The 15,665-nt window shown below is 46.4% G+C and overlaps 8 protein-coding genes across 8 annotated transcripts; 3 read left to right on the forward strand and 5 right to left on the reverse strand.

Annotated features, from left to right (window-relative positions):
* Window positions 1–731: 731 nt before the first annotated feature.
* On the forward strand, window positions 732–3,474 carry C8R40DRAFT_1114161 (thiamine diphosphate-binding protein). The gene is made up of 13 exons (XM_046228503.1): window positions 732–999; window positions 1,051–1,092; window positions 1,145–1,188; window positions 1,241–1,318; window positions 1,371–1,414; window positions 1,467–1,566; window positions 1,625–1,739; window positions 1,793–2,101; window positions 2,153–2,293; window positions 2,351–2,681; window positions 2,735–2,813; window positions 2,871–2,984; window positions 3,049–3,474. Exons 1-13 carry the CDS (start codon window positions 856–858, stop codon window positions 3,296–3,298), a joined length of 1,791 nt encoding a protein of 596 aa, XP_046084253.1. The 5' UTR covers window positions 732–855; the 3' UTR covers window positions 3,299–3,474.
* Window positions 3,475–3,838: 364 nt separating this feature from the next.
* Window positions 3,839–4,336, reverse strand: C8R40DRAFT_1050746 (40S ribosomal protein S12; the record flags this gene model as incomplete). The annotated part of the gene is made up of 2 exons (XM_046224661.1): window positions 3,839–4,177; window positions 4,238–4,336. 2 exons carry the CDS (start codon window positions 4,334–4,336, stop codon window positions 3,839–3,841), a joined length of 438 nt encoding a protein of 145 aa, XP_046084254.1.
* A 62-nt stretch (window positions 4,337–4,398) lies between these two features.
* Window positions 4,399–5,811, reverse strand: C8R40DRAFT_1273316 (D123-domain-containing protein). The gene is made up of 5 exons (XM_046234086.1): window positions 5,611–5,811; window positions 5,388–5,553; window positions 5,095–5,332; window positions 4,908–5,036; window positions 4,399–4,856 (listed from the first exon to the last, which is right to left on the reverse strand). Exons 1-5 carry the CDS (start codon window positions 5,784–5,786, stop codon window positions 4,501–4,503), a joined length of 1,065 nt encoding a protein of 354 aa, XP_046084255.1. The 5' UTR covers window positions 5,787–5,811; the 3' UTR covers window positions 4,399–4,500.
* On the reverse strand, window positions 5,812–6,594 carry C8R40DRAFT_1238620 (ribosomal protein L34Ae). The gene is made up of 3 exons (XM_046233464.1): window positions 6,313–6,594; window positions 6,156–6,259; window positions 5,812–6,099 (listed from the first exon to the last, which is right to left on the reverse strand). The coding sequence occupies exons 1-3, from the start codon at window positions 6,469–6,471 to the stop codon at window positions 6,018–6,020; spliced, it is 345 nt and encodes a 114-aa protein (XP_046084256.1). The 5' UTR covers window positions 6,472–6,594; the 3' UTR covers window positions 5,812–6,017.
* A 1,487-nt stretch (window positions 6,595–8,081) lies between these two features.
* C8R40DRAFT_1050515 (uncharacterized protein) lies at window positions 8,082–9,148 on the reverse strand (the record flags this gene model as incomplete). The annotated part of the gene is made up of 3 exons (XM_046224635.1): window positions 8,082–8,728; window positions 8,774–8,966; window positions 9,014–9,148. The coding sequence occupies 3 exons, from the start codon at window positions 9,146–9,148 to the stop codon at window positions 8,082–8,084; spliced, it is 975 nt and encodes a 324-aa protein (XP_046084257.1).
* Window positions 9,149–9,391: 243 nt separating this feature from the next.
* C8R40DRAFT_1071134 (uncharacterized protein) lies at window positions 9,392–10,387 on the forward strand (the record flags this gene model as incomplete). Its single annotated transcript, XM_046226310.1, has 2 exons — window positions 9,392–9,394; window positions 9,449–10,387. 2 exons carry the CDS (start codon window positions 9,392–9,394, stop codon window positions 10,385–10,387), a joined length of 942 nt encoding a protein of 313 aa, XP_046084258.1.
* A 641-nt stretch (window positions 10,388–11,028) lies between these two features.
* C8R40DRAFT_1050852 (uncharacterized protein) lies at window positions 11,029–12,690 on the reverse strand (the record flags this gene model as incomplete). Its single annotated transcript, XM_046224670.1, has 6 exons — window positions 11,029–11,227; window positions 11,278–11,391; window positions 11,436–11,633; window positions 11,679–11,974; window positions 12,005–12,258; window positions 12,309–12,690. The coding sequence occupies 6 exons, from the start codon at window positions 12,688–12,690 to the stop codon at window positions 11,029–11,031; spliced, it is 1,443 nt and encodes a 480-aa protein (XP_046084259.1).
* A 2,148-nt stretch (window positions 12,691–14,838) lies between these two features.
* Window positions 14,839–15,430, forward strand: C8R40DRAFT_1114176 (uncharacterized protein). The gene is made up of 2 exons (XM_046228504.1): window positions 14,839–15,268; window positions 15,325–15,430. The coding sequence occupies exon 1, from the start codon at window positions 14,962–14,964 to the stop codon at window positions 15,151–15,153; it is 192 nt and encodes a 63-aa protein (XP_046084260.1). The 5' UTR covers window positions 14,839–14,961; the 3' UTR covers window positions 15,154–15,268; window positions 15,325–15,430.
* Window positions 15,431–15,665: the final 235 nt, after the last annotated feature.

A 15,665-nucleotide genomic window follows, 5' to 3' on the forward strand; every position in this document is an offset into this window, starting at 1 on the left:
TAGATGTAAAATAGATCAAAATGTCTGTAATGATTTCTACTGTGAGATGTGACTTTGGTCAAAGTAGGCTTAGCATGCTAGAAGTAGCTTACCGCCGAAGAAGTCATCAGATCATCGAAATGAAGAGCAAAAGCTTGTTTGAATTCACTTTTCGATGATGAAGTTAAGAGCAAATAGTGGTCGCGTCCTGACGCGTTTGCTCACCAAACACGTGTCCGGCGCTTGTTATTTTGACCCCTCGTGGAAGTTCCCCCGCTCTAACCAATAACAGCCAATAACTTCATCCACTAAGCCCTTCTCTACAGCTCCGTACTGAAAAATCTTTGTTTAGTCAATGAATTCGATAGCTACTGGAGTTGATTGCAGGCATATACCTACTTCATTGTTCTTATATTGGCCATAAATGCTTAATTTCCTTAAAGTGCACACCCACAATATTCAACTTACAATCCTAAGTTCTTTCGCTGAGCTCAAGATTGAAATACTCGGGGTGTACATATGAAATTTCACCTCGAGCTATGGTTCGACTTGAATCCATAATTCTACATCTCATCGCCTCTGAATCTTCAACAGTCCAGTGGAGTGCTCGTTCAGTCTGGCTAATATCACTTATAATGCGGTCTACATCGGTTCTAGAGCAGCGGTGATTGTGTTCGAGAGAACAGTGGCATAAGGTGGCATACCACCGTTTGGGCTGTTCTGGCAGAGTTCTGGCCTTGAATTTGCTAATGCACCACATGAATAGAACGTTCTAGGCCGTTCCTAAATAACCACGCAGATTGTGATTTAAAAGCAGTTGAAGAAAGGATCCTTATCTCAGAAACAATCCTCACTGCTTCATCACATATTACCATCATGTTGGCTGCAACAGAGAAAGCCCTTGAAGCTGAGATGAATCGTCTCAAGCTTGCTGTGAAGACTCTTCAAGGCGAAGATAAATCTGAAGAAATCTATATCGGTAGTTATCTTCTAGCTAGGTTGGAGGAATTGGGCGTTACAGTGGGTTTCTTTGTTCTGCTAATCGATTGATTGTATCACGGATAATCGCAGTCAATGTTTGGTGTTCCCGGGGACTTTAACCTTGGATTCTTGGTATGTTCTGCGTCTTTCCTTTCCTCTCTCTCCAATTGACTTCGCGTCATAGGATCTCGTCGAAGATCACCCTACCATTGATTGGGTTGGTAACTGGTAGGAACGCAAACTTGACTGTCTCATCAATCGTTTAATCATGATCTTGCAGTAACGAGCTCAATGCTTCCTACGCTGCGGACGGTTATGCTCGTGTCAAACAAGGCAGCGTCGGGGTGCTACTGACAACGTACGACTCCTTGATCCAGTCGTATCCCGTTCATTCACGATGTTACTACTAGTTTCGGAGTCGGAGAATTGTCAGCTATGAATGGAATGGCAGGAGGTAAGTTGATGTGCTCTTCTTATCATTGATTGAATTAACGATAGACATACAGCCTTTTCCGAAATGGTCCCTATGGTCCATATCGCTGGTGTTCCAAGCTTGAGACAACAAGCAACCAAGCCTATGTTACATCATACACTTGGAGATGGACGGTAAGGATCATCTTCTATACCGGCATTCAATTCTTGGATCTTGAACTGAGCATGGCAGATTCGATGCATACATCAAGGCGGCGGAGCAATTCACCTATTCTCAAGCTATTCTTACCAACACAGTCTCGGCTGGTGCGGAAATCGATCGAGTTCTCTCCGATTGTGTGATCAAGGTCAATGACAACACAAGTTAGCATGTCTGCTTGTTACTGACCAATCGGTATAGGGCCGCCCAGTATATATTACTCTTCCCACCGATCTGGCCTACGCTAAAATTTCCTCTGATCGACTTAAAATTCCTCTTCCTCGTCATCCTTCTCCCAATAACGCAGATGTAGAGTCCTTCGTTATTGATGAAATCGTCAAGCAGATAGCAGAAGCTGACGGAGACGTCGTCGTCATCGCCGATGCCTGTGCGATTCGTCACGATGCTATCGATGAGCTAAAGGATCTACTTTACAAGACTGGCTACCCCGTCTATTGCGCACCTATGGGCAAAAGTGCCATCGATGAGACATATGAGCGTTACGGTGGGGTGAGTTGGATGTTCCTATGGTGCCAGATAATGCAACTCATGTTTCTATAGATCTATGTTGGTAGCATTTCCCGCCCCGAAATCAAGGAGAAAGTCGAATCCGCCAAACTCATTCTTTCCATCGGGAGTTTGAAGAGTGACTTCAACAGTGGAAATTTCACCTACAGTATTCCTACCACAAGGACAATAGAGGTTTGTTTCTTCACCCTAAATGCTGGTATCCTGACTGAGTTCACCATCTCTCTGTAGCTGCACTCGCATTGGACCAACATCAAATATGCAGAATTCCCGAATATCGGAATGAAGCAACTTCTTCCCAAACTCACTGCGAGACTTGAAGGAGGGAAGGCCAAAGCATTACAACTCGAAGTGCCTCGCTTCGATGCCCACGTACCTCAAGAGACCGACGACATCATATCGCAAGCATGGTTCTGGCCGAGGATGAGTAAGTTCTTCGAACCCAAGGATGTTGTTATTGCAGAAACTGGCACATCAAGCTTCGGAATTCTCGACGTCCCTTTACCTAAGGACTCAGTCTTCCTATCTCAAATTCTGTGGGGTTCCATTGGTTGGACAGTCGGTTAGTCGAAAGTTCGACTAATCTTGTCCTTGATTTTCATACATTATCAAAAGGGAGCACTCTAGGTGCCGCGCTCGCGGCGAAGGATTGCAACTTGAACAGAACCATTTTATTCGTGGGCGATGGCAGCTTGTAGGTGAATGAACGACTACGTTGATCGTTTGCTAACTGTTCGCGTTTATGTGCCAGGCAACTCACTGTTCAAGAACTTTCTACAATGCTTCGTAAAGGCCTCAAACCGATTATCTTTGTTTTGAACAACAGTGGCTATACTATTGAGCGATTCCTCCATGGGAAGGAAAGGTCAGAGTGTTATGGTTTGTGAACGATTTCCTTGTCACTGACGGTTCCTTCTTCCTTTTCCTAGGAAGTACAATGATATCGTGAACTGGAAGTGGACAGGTCTTCTCGAAGTCCTCGGTGACCTCGATGGAACTCTCTCTAAGTCATACACCGTCAACAACAAAAGCGAGCTCACTGAGTTATTGGAAAACCCGAAGTTTGCGGCTGCCGAAGTCCTTCAACTTGTAGAGGTCATGATGCCCAAGCACGATGCTCCTCGAGCACTGCAAGTGCAGGCTGAGCTGAGTGGCAAAACTAACCAGTACGCTTTGTAGACTGTAGACTTTATCGTTAAATTACTTGTGGATTCGGCAAAAGAATCGGTGCCATGTAGATCAATTTTTAACTTACTTCATGTTACCTCAATACAGATAGAATGTAATAGCATACTCTTACCACAGCATTGCAATCTCATATGCATACTTCTCACTCAATCTCACTCATCATTTTCATTTGAGTGAAGAGTGCAGGCTGATATATTGACTCCAGCAAAACGACATCGGTGGAAGAGTAAGCATTTCATGCTTCAAGGAAATGCTATTATTGGCCATACAGATTTTAGGTAGTATGTACATGGGCGACACATAACCCGAAGTCGATGAGAGCTAGAGACAAGCATTATCAGTATGGAACGTGAGGAGCGAGGACATGACAAAGGATCAGACAAAAAGTATAATGATTCCGGATAAGACTGTTTCCGCAAAGGCTTCGTAAGAAGGGCTCAGAAGAGGGAGTCTGTTCTATCATCACCAGAAAGATGGAGAAGGATGCCCAGACTCACACAAGTGAAACAGCTCGAGCGAGATACTCTGCTGTTACCGGTTTTTGAAGTAATCCAAAATCACATTCAACCCCTCACTCTCCACGCCGTACTCCTTCACGACGACACAGGAGCAGCCGACAACTTTTCTGGGATTACCCTCTCTGTCGATCTTGCACAATCCAGCCCAGGTACCCAAAACCTTGGCTTCCTGGACTTTGATGAGAGGAATTGTGTGCTCAGCGCAAAGAGCTTCGATGAGCTTGATGTACTCCGCTTCGGTACAGGACTCGACGAGGACGCAGAGGTGCGCCTGGCGCTTGTCAAGGGCCTTGGCACATTCACGGAGTCCACGTGCAAGACCATCGTGAACAAGAGCATTCTTCAGAACTTGCTATATGACTATTAGTAAAACAAGGCGATTGTGTAAATCAGGAGTATCAGGAAGACACACCTGAAGAGCCTCCTCAATGGAAAGCTTGCCCTTGGGAGCTTCGGTGGTGACCTCAACGGCGGTCTCTTCGACAGGAATGTCATCTCCAGCGTCAGACATCTTTTATGTTCAGTGATAAGTGTTTTAAGTCTTCTTCCGCCTTCGTTAATGCAAAGATTATTACAACTCGAATCGGGCTCCTTTGAAGATGATAGCACGTGACAAAGTGTGGGAATAGCTGTACAGTAACAGAATTTCCAAGTAGATCTACTGCATGTACGTCATTAACATTGTTCCCCTTGCTGATCCTGCAAACTTTCTTTGATACTTTTCTCCCAAAGTTCTTTGAAATCTTCAATATCTCGGCCGTTACTCAAACTCAGTGCCTCGAACGGAACCATGTTATGTTGGTTAGCAGGAGATTTACAGCTCGCCGCAGGGTGAGATGGGGAGTCAATTACGCGAAAATGTGGTAGTGGTGCTGTTAGCTGGGCTAATGTGTCTGTAGCCCGATCTTCATTCACGATATCTCGGAGTTCTTCGTATGAGAATAGCAGAGGATCTGTGCGTGGCGCATACGGATTGAAGTCGACAATGTGTGCACTAGATAGATCGCGTGTTAGGAGGAGGTCCAATACATCTGTATAAGAATATGTGAACTTCGAACAGTGGTGATAAGAGAGCTTCGTACAGCTGGCCTCCGCCTTCCATTGTGGTTGTATCTTGTTCTTCCAGAATGTCACGACCGTATTCATGATCTTGGATTGGGTATCGGGATCATTCAGGAAATCATAGTAATTTGTATCGCGCTGAGAAATTCCTACAGTTCCAGGGAGTAAGCAGAAGGCGGCGTTGCGATGAGAGGGCAGAAGACGGACCAAGCAAAACATTGTTCCTCACGAAACAGCGTAGTTCTCGACTCCGATCTACGGAATACCATTTGCGCAACACAAGTTCTAAGTCGTACGAGTCTGACTGCACCGGGTCACAACCATCAAACACGGTGGATGGAGAAAGGTCGTGAGATATGAAATCGGACGATTTGAGCAACAAGTAAACGTCAGCGGGTGAGGTACATTTCAGCGGCGATGAAGCTGGGAGTATCCACGAGGCATCCTTTAGTGAGGATTGTGAGCTGTTGCAGAAAGACACAGTTGAAAATGATCGATACCTTGGGCGAAGTAAAGTTGAGCTTCGGAAATACAGCCCCGTATTCCTTGACTACTGCTCTGATTTTTTCATCTAATTCCGGAAATGCAAAGATGGGGGTCTCATCAGAGTCTACGCTGTCTCTATCTTCATCGTCTTCATCGTCGGATAGAGTACTTTCAACAAGTCTACATATAGCAGTCTTCGCGATGAAAACAGGACAATTTCACGAGATGCGTACTAACACGTTCTCTGATCCCTTGGGTACAAAAACTTGATCAGCGTTGAGATAATTATGAAATTCTTGCGAAAGAGGTCGGATGATAGTAGACTTGATGCTAATCGTATGAAAAGCAGGGTACCAGGAAGAGAATTGAAAGGCAAGAATGTAAGATCGTGACAGTGAAGGAAAAAGTTCCATGATGGCCGTGCCAGTGTAATTTCTCAGCCCGATACCTTCATAGTCTGAAATTTTATACAGCATAAGGTGGTAGCCATTTGATGTAATGAGTTCCATGATAGCTGTGTCAGTATTTCTCAGCCCGATAGCTCCATAATCTAAAATCTTATGCAACATAAGGTGGTAGGCATTGGATGAAAAGCATAACTGTACAGAACGAGAAAACATGGTACTCCTGCATAAATCAGCTATTCACTTCTTCTGCTGCTGCTGTTGCGATTTGATAACCTTCTTCACGATCTTGGCTTCTTCCACAAGGAAAGCACGAAGGATTCTGAGACGAAAACATAGTAAGAAACCAGTAAGAGACCGTTAAATAGATAAACGCACCGTGACTTGACACAGTCGCCACAGCGTGAGCCACCATATGCACGACGTACAGTCTTTTGACGTTTAGAGATGGTCGCATACTGACGGGGACGAAGGGCTGGGATCTATGGAATATCATCAACACAAAGTATAGATTCGGAGATTATGATGGACACACTCCAGGTAGTCCAATGCCACAGTCACCACATTTCGGGGAAGTAGCTGGCTTCTTGAGATGGTGATAAACAAGCTTGCCACCAGGCGTCTTCACAATCCTTCGCCGGGAGGAAGTGGTGTTATACGGTTGGCGTTTACGAAGGGTGACGCGCTGGGCCATTATCTGTACAGCATCCGATAAAGCAATGAGATCTAAGGAAAGCGGGGGACACAGTTGTCGTACTTTTTGTCTTGAAGGTGGGTCGGGATTCGGGACGACGGCGAAGGGGATGCAAAAACCGTGAGGCACGCTGTGAGAAAAACTCTGAGGAACTGCATAGCTTCACGAGACCTACCTAGTCACGCGATGCCCGCGCGTCCGAACGAGCGTCTATTTCACGGATTTCTAGGTCTAATATGTACACAGTGAGCGAACTTCTCTTCGGATTCCCTCTTGTGAATTCCTGGCACAACTAGTAATTAGTTCTGGTCCCGTCTTAGTGTACAATGTACAAGCCGAATGCGCTGCGTAAGCTTATTCCTAGGAACTTCACACATTTAATCGAGTGTTATTGAATACATAGAGGATTTAGGGAGAAAAGATCATCCTGGTCCCGGATGCAACGCCATATTAACCCGCCCAGATTATCTGCACGACGTGACTGAGAGTTAAGAATAAGATCTCGAGCAGCGACTACTTCATAAGCTCCCAGAATCTCCACCCAAATTTTGTCCTCAAGAGGGCATGATTTTGTCAGATATTCAGTCCGAATATTTTAGTCTCAAAAACGCAAGTCCTCGTCCGACACAGCGTAGCACAGCGCACTCGAGGGATGAACTAGTTTTCTTAGTGGAAGAAAATTCCTATACTGCAATGTTTGCGACATTTTGAGAATTTCTTCTTCCGAAATAGATAGATAGTTAGTTCAAAGGCTAGTAAAACATAGTGAGAAGGGAGGGGGTATGATGAAATATTCGAGGTAGTATTTGAAGCTTCGGAGTGGCCAGACAAAATTCAACAAGAGACTTCTCGATATGCAGGCACGTCTAGATCTCCATTGTGGCGCACCTTATACATATTTTTGAAACAATTTAAAATTCTTTCCCTTTCTTTGGCCCTCGAGGATCCAGACCATCCACCAAAGACTCAAAATCCTGATTGCTCATTAGCTGTACTCTGCTGTACCCTATATGAAGCAACTGAAATTAACACTGTAGCTGCATGCAGTCTCCATGTCCGGCAAGTTCAATTCAAGCTTTTGTACAGCAGCACTTGAGCTGGTACTTACCAAGTTTCTAATTTATGATCCAAAAGTCTGTAAAAATACAAACTTGTCAGTGGATAAGAACCAAGCAAGGTACTGTCCTGGAGCTTAGTGACAACCTATGACAACTTTAACTCGAAGCAAACTCGAGGTTGTGTTTTGTATCAAATGCCGAACCTGTGTCGAACACTCCAACTCCGAAAACTGTGATAATGAAAACCGAAGCAATTTCGATGTCTAATAATGTACCGGTTACCAGAGAGATATCTTCACGTTTGTTGTATGGCAGTCCGACACCCTACTTGAATGAGTAAATATGACCTGGATTGACGGCATGTGCTGACCTCGGTGCGCGAGAGAATCAACATAATCCACATAAACGCCTGCCGCCCGAGTATCACAATCATAGTTTCCAAGCATTTGACGATGTCAAGGATGGACATGAGGAATCCATCATGCAAGATAGCGTAGAACGTCTGGAGAATTCGGAAACAACGGTTATACGATACGAATAAACGTCAAAATCCTATCCGCCCATCTTTGACCTCTTTACCGTAGCATACGGATCTACATTCAACAAGTCACCTTCTGGTACAGTATCCAAATCTTCTTCTCCGTGGGGCTGGGGGGTAGGTCGATCTCGGGTACTGGAATCTTTAACCTCTTCTACCTTTGTTGCTAACTGTGGGCCAGGATCGGTTCCTTGACTTGGTTGTAAGGGCTCCTCTGTTTGAGGTTTAATCTGAGTTGGTGCCGGATGGGCTGCCTGCGGTGCATGTACGGGAATCGCACGCCCAGCCATGATTAAATTCCTAAGTTCCTCATTCTCCCGTTCAAGCCTCGCCAATTCAATCTCGCGTTCCAACGCCCACTCAGCGTGAGTTGCATCCGTGCTCTGCCACGGCTCACGTTCAAGCAAATCCGGATCTTCTTCTGTTTCTGAGTCGTTTTCGTGATCGTCATATGTCGACAGACGGGTACGCTCGCCTCCGACCTCGCGTAGACAGTTTCGTAGCAATTCCGATAAGCGCGAAATACTTTCGGAAATTCTCGTGCTGGCCTCGAGTTCTCTAGATGAATTTTCTTCCTCCAATTGGAGGAGATGCGACTCGTAATGTCGAATAAGCGAAAGTTCGTTCTCTTGGACAGTTTGGGCGCGGTTTCGGAATGTACCTGTAAACAATGAGAATTTGCAGGAGAGAATGTAGAAATGCTCACTCATTAATGTATCCAGTGTTTGTTCGTACTCTTTAATCAATGTGTTTAATTGCTTATTGTCGTGCTGGAGTGACTGGTTTTCTGCCATCATGGCCGCGTTCATACGTTCCAACTCAGAGTCATATATTTCTTTTGGTTTGTCGGCATTGAATTTCCGTAAAACAAAACCAGTTTGAGAATGAAGAGCTTGATTCTAGTGATATTATAGCTGTGAAATCAGAAAACATTAGAACTACAGACCTTGACGCCTCCAGCCTGAGCATACAGCGACACTGACGCGCTCCGATTCTGATTCAGTTGGTCACTGAGCTCTGTGATTACAGCCCAGAGTTGTGAGATCTCGTCCCCGCCGTGACTACCGTCGATAATGGCCATTTGCAGTTATTTGTAACTGCTGCGGGAAGGAGATCACAGGTGAAATGAGCGCAAGATTATGTAAGTGGCAGTGCTGAGCTCAGACTGAAATTCTGAGTCGACCTTGACTGAAACCATTGTGTGTTCCAATAAATTATCGACATGGCATCTGTTCAGAAACCCTTTTCTACTTCCACCTCTCATCTTGCTTCGAGGTCAAAGCACAGTGTCAATATCAACTCTTCAGTCGCTCCACTAGAGGCCATGGTTTGTCTTTTTCATTGTTCTTTGTCAAGCACATACAGCTCATACGTTACCCAGGTTAACCCTCCTAAACAGTCTATTCCTGCTCCAGTCCAGAGCAAAACCTACTACGGTCAAGAGGCAATTTCTCGTCTTTGCGCACGGTTCATAACGCATCTCTTTGGTTGTCCCGAACGGCCGCCGAATCAGTCAGGCTGGCATGTCGAACTACCGTATTACATCGCATACGCCATCTACCGCACCAAACTCCCAGAATGTGTTGTATTCTCAGCCTTGGCCCTCTTACAGCGGTTAAAGTCTCGATTTCCTTCGGCAAAAGGCTCCTCTGGTCATAGGCTCTTCATTTCCGCCTTTATGATTGCTTCCAAAGTCATGTGCGACGATACGTATTCGAATAAATCCTGGAGTGTCGTCGCTCAGGGGATGTTCACAGTTCGTGAAGTCAATCAAATGGAACGAGAGATGTGTGGCTACCTAGATTGGGAACTCACCGTCGATGGAGAAATTCTCACTCCGTTCCAGGCCCGGGTCACTCAGGATTTTGCCCCGCTCCACGGTCCATATCCAATCTATTCTCTTCAGGATGTATCCAAGCACGCTCCAAAAGCAACCGCTTCAAAGCCAAATTCTCCAGCCCCCTCCCCAGATTCTCTCAATCCCCATTTCCCATCCTTCAGCCAACGTCATCCTTCCCCTGCAAAGACGCCGACGGCTACCGCCCCCATCCCTATGCCACGTTCTTCATCCACTCGTTCCGAACGGCTTCATGTGGCTATCAAGACGCCTTCTCCCAGTTACTCCAACAGTACCTCCCCTGCATCCTCTATATCGCCGCAAACACCAGTAGGTGGCGAAGACTTTTACACTCAGATTCAGGATTTCGCTACCACTTCACCGCCCGAATTTTCCATCAAGGAGAAGACCATTACTGGCTGGCCTGTAAACCATCCTTTGAAGAACGACATATTTGCCCGTGCGGTACCCGCAGCATGGTAGTGCCAGCGGCTGGCCGCTCATCGGCCGTCTGTCCTCAACCCCTTTTGTTCGTTTTTTGCTGCCAGATGTCCATCACGCTCTTTTCGTTCATATTTAGGGGACTGTTTCGCATTTTCTTCTCCAGTGTATCTCAAGCTTGCATCTGTCACGCTGTTCATCTCTTCCTCACCATGGTCCCTGTACTTAACCTTTATTCTTGCCCCAGACGCTATACCCTCTCCCACGACCTACATACAGTTTCGGAAGACCTGCCTTCGCTGTTTCCTTTGCTGTCCCCCTCATCTAGATTCCATCTTACATGCTTTTGCTCTTACCTCTGCTAGGGAATTGCGCGCGCACGACTGCGTCTCGTTATTGTTTCTGCATTCTCTTTCCTATTTCACATGCATAGCACGACACCTTCGCATCTGGTTGACATTGTACAATCTTCTCGCATCGGGCTCGGGTTTCGTCTTCCACACTACCGGTCTTTCTTTTTGCATCATATATAAACGACGAATGGCTCAATCTAAGTATAATAATATGTGTTCAGCATCCATTGAATTCCTTAATAGGTCAGTGAGCACAGGCAGCAGAGCAAAGGTACATAGTAGCAAAGCATGTTCGTCAAAGAGAAGCACAAACGACAAATTATCTTCTATTCAAACACGTTCACCGTTAATTGCGCAGCCGAGTATCGTCATCCAAACGCGGGCTACTCCGTCTTCCTCACAGCCGACCTGCATGCCATTGTCCCTCAACACATAATATTCCCTAGCCGGCGTCTGGACTACCGCAAGAGCAGGGTGTAGCGGACGGCCTTGCGCAGTCGTGAAATGAACACTTTCGACATGATGATGACTGCAATCAACGTGTTAGTTCCGGAACGTTGAACACAACCGAAGACCTACGCAGGTAAAAATAAGTTCAGCTTAACTTTGGGTTTCTTCCCATCACAAAGTTCAGTGGGGACTCCGGCAAAGTCGTGCGCCATTTCTGTCGATGTTTTGTACCGACCGCTAACGCTGCAAAAAGTTAGCAAAGCCATATCTTGAAGAAGAAAGCTCACCTGTTCTCGACGACACTAGCTAGTATATAGCGTTCAGCAACTACCCTCTTCGCTACTCCCACTTCCTGTTGAATCTGAACTTTTTTTAACCATAGTTTGCTAATTCCTTTTGTGAACTCTTCGTGATTCACACAACTTAGTTGATCCATGAGGGAAGTAGCCGGAATCGAGGACAAAGAACGGGTAGGATCGAGTTGTCTTCCAGGACCATTGGTTATCAATTGTAAGGGAGGAATGATGGACGACCTTTGATCGATGTAGGAAGACCAGTCGGCACGCATTTTTATTGGAAGAGGGCCCTCCGCTTTGGAGGGCGAGGGGGCAAAACCAACGACCTCACAGGTGGATTCGACGACATAGAAGGTTTCGAGCGCTTTAGACGTTTGGATAACGTCGATGCACCAAACCTCCCCCTTGATGATTTCTCGGGCATCAACAATCATACCATTTAACCAGTCATTGACGCTTTGGCCTCCCCCGACTGAAACAGTGAAGAATAGACGCGTAATCAGAAACCTATTATCCGTAGATTTGAGTGACTGATAACTGAAGAAGGATTATAAATATACATGCCTAATAGCGATCACAATTTGTTTGTCGTTGTCTGGGCTCGCCCAGAGTCGGGGAGCAATTACGCTTGTTCCACTGAAGACACGACCTAGAAAGGATTCTTCGAAAACTCGACGTCGAAACTTCTCCTCTCCCTGCCGCTGGAGAAGATATGGCCACATATTCATCATGTTCGCCGGTAGGCGATGTATAATGCGATTGAGTCTGTACCCGGAAAAGTTACGCCCGAGACGCGTCGAAGCTGATAAATATACTGGAATCAAGTCAGCCATTGAATCGAGGTATAGACACTAAAGGGCGTACTGGCATATCGGAACATTCGCGAAACTAACATACAGTTACTGAGGTCTTGAATGGCGATCTGGCTCAGGATGACCGCGAAACGGGCCACCTGTTTCCGTTGGGCCAGAGCAGGGGGCATAGAAATACGATTCAAGACGATTGGTATTGACATCGGAAAGTCGAGGTGATACAATGATAAGCTTGTGGGTGAATTCACTTCAAGAGTGATATCGGGAACTGAACTAGCCTTCCGCACGATGGGGCCGGACGTAGCCACCTTTAGTGCTCTTAGGCGCGCAGAAGGTATAGCAGATGGTGGAGCAAAAGCAGCATATGTTCTTGTTCTTGGCGTAGATTTGGCATCTGCGTGGATAGCGACGGACGATCTTGTGGTACATAACATGGCAGTTTCGTGAGAAGAGGAACCAGAGGCGATACGAACAGCAATTTCGTGAGAGGAGAAACCAGAGGCAATAGGAATAGCAAGAGAAGTCGTAAGTGGGGGGCCAGCATGAGAATGAACCAAATCCTCCTTTTCAGAAAACACTGAGGCTTTCGTAGATGCAAGATTGGCAATTTTTGTGCTCGCAACCAGCGGCGTAAAACGTTTACCTTTTGTGACAGACGTAGCTTCTCCCTGCGTGGAAGACATATTGGAAGGGACGGGCTTGCAGCGAGCTTTGTGTCTATTCCAATGGAAGAGATCAAACATGGTGTACTTGACCAATTTTCCGCAGGCCTTGCACGTCAACGAACAGTGTTTGACGTTCGACGCCAAAGGATCTAGTTCAAGCACCCTCTTCCTCTTCGACTGAGCCTCAGTGAGAGAGTGATCAGTGGAAGTTTCTCCTGCCTCGAAAGGTGACACGCGGCTCGGTTTTGCGGTATAGAGAATGTCGATATCCTTGATTCTCGGCTGCGTGTCGTTAGCCTGAGAGATAGAAGAAATTAACGATGAGGACGATTGCAAGACAGAAGCATCCAGTTTGCAGCGCGATTTGTGTTTTTCCCAAAGGAAAAGGTCGAACATGGTATATTTCACTACTTTCCCGCAGGCCCTGCAAGTCACCGAGCAATGTTGGATGTTTGTGGCCAGCGTATCTTCTTCAAGTACTTGTTTCCTTTCGGCTTGAGCAGCGGTGAGCATGAGGGTGGAGTTGGTATCACTTGCGGGAGTCTGAGATGAAGGCGCTGCAGTCTTTACCTGAGATTGGGAGGACGTCGAATTCATAGTGACGGATGAAGATCGAGAGAGGGAAATATTTGATTTACAGCGTGTTTTGTGTTTGGTCCAGTGATGGAGATCGAACATGGTGTATTTTACCACTTTCCCGCATGCGTTACAAGTCACCGAGTTGTGCTGGACATTTGTAGCCAGAGGGTCTTCTTCGAGTATGCCCTTCCTTTGGGCCTGTGCAGCAGTAAGCGAAGAATCGGCATCATTCGAAGAGACAGAAGATGATTGAGAGGGGCCTGGGAGACCTGGTTTGCAGCGTGTTTTGTGTCTGTTCCAGTGATAAAGGTCGAACATGGTGTACTTCACTACTTTCCCGCAAGCGTCACAGGTTACCGAGTTGTGTTGGACGTTCGTAGCCAAGGGATCCTGGTCGAGTATTCTTTTTCTTTCGGCCTGTGCAGCAGTAAGCGAGGAGTCGGCATTATTTGAAATGACAGAAGAGGATCTAGAGTTGAGGGAGAGATCTGATTTGCAGCGTGTCTTGTGTCTGTTCCAGTGATAGAGGTCGAACATGGTATACTTCACTATCTTCCCGCAAACGTCACAAGTCACTGAGTTATGCTGGACATTTGTAGCCATAGGATCTTCCTCGAGCACGTTCTTTCTCTGAGCTTGAGCCGCAGTGAGGGAAAAATCTTCTACGTCCACAGACATAGTGCTAGGAACGATCTTGGTCTTCTTGAACATGACAGAGGAGTCGAGAGAGGACGGAGTGACAGGGCGTTTGGTACTAGCTGGTAAGGATGGATCGCGGATGCCGGAAAGACTCATAGTAGCTGGTACTGTTGCATTGACTTCACGATCGTCGGAAGAGATGTGAGGATCCGTTTTAGTTTTCTTCGGGGGTGGGACATTTGACACTAGGGGATCCGGGAGAAAGGGTCTTTTCAGACCAGCAGTAGCGGAAGTGGTTATATGCGCGTTAGTCGGGTTAGTAACGGTTGATACAAACGTAGAGGTGGTGCGAGAAGTGTCAGGCAGCACGCTTGGCATACGCAATTGAGGAGCCAGTGTACTGCCAGATACTTGCTGATTACCATCAGCACCAGGTTGAGCATTCTTGGTGGGGGCAACAGGCAGGGACTAAGAGAGATTCAATTGTTAATTCTGCGCATTCAAATGGTAAAATCGGATGAGACTTGCTATGTTACGAGCTGTATGGTCGAGAATTTTCTGTATGATCAAAGGCTTCGCAAGCTTGGAAAAACCTGTGATTTGCCTTTCCTTGCATATAGCCTTCAACTGAGCTATATTTGACTTCTTCAGATCGTCTTCATTGAAAGAATTCGGGGCCATATTGGACGACTCTAATACCAGGGTTTCTGTGTCGTGGTTTCTGTAAAAGCGAAAGACGGCACGTGCTAGTGAGCGGGACTGCGCATGACTAAACTTCAAGTTCAAACTTGAACCGCATGTACATGTGCATCAGTTTTCAAAATGCTCTCTCGAGCGTGTCACCGATGTAAGGGCACTACACATGGGCCCGAAAAGCATCTATTGACGTGTCAGAACTGTCATAAGTCGTGGCACGATTGTACGCGTCTCTGTTCGATATTCAAGCTTGCGAACTCATTCTGCGACTGCGCGGATATCCCCCAGGTTGTCATATACCTGCTATCCAAGACCTAGAGATACAGATCCGCATCAGAGGAAGTATCCGTCCTCTTATTACTAAACCCGGAGGTACGGAAGAAAGAAACGATCCGAATCAGCTCTCGCTAGAAAATTGGCACTGTCGACGATGCTGCAAGACACAAGATTTACCCAACGCCAGATCCTCTGTAAAGAAGCCGAACCAACCAAACCCCGAACCCCTCGACGACGTCAGTAAGTGATACTCATTTTGACTGTGAACGAACAAATCCTTATGTTCGACTTTGTAGAGGTCGTGCAAGATCAAAGTGTGATGATCATCTCCGATTCAGATTCGGATGATATCCAGTTTATTGGATCTAGACTTTCTGCCGGCGCGAGGCAACAGGTAGTCCAGCGCCCAAATCCCTCCACTCTGGATAGTACGATAGAACGGGGACGTACGTCGTATTCTTCAATATCAGCCTCAAGAGTCCGAGCTGCTGCTCCACACAACAAAAATGTGACACCTCAGACTGACATGGAACTTAAACCTACACCAGCACTTC

Source organism: Lentinula edodes (assembly GCF_021015755.1).
Source record: "Lentinula edodes strain Le(Bin) 0899 ss11 chromosome Unknown C8R40scaffold_27, whole genome shotgun sequence".
Lineage (NCBI taxonomy): Eukaryota > Fungi > Basidiomycota > Agaricomycetes > Agaricales > Omphalotaceae > Lentinula > Lentinula edodes.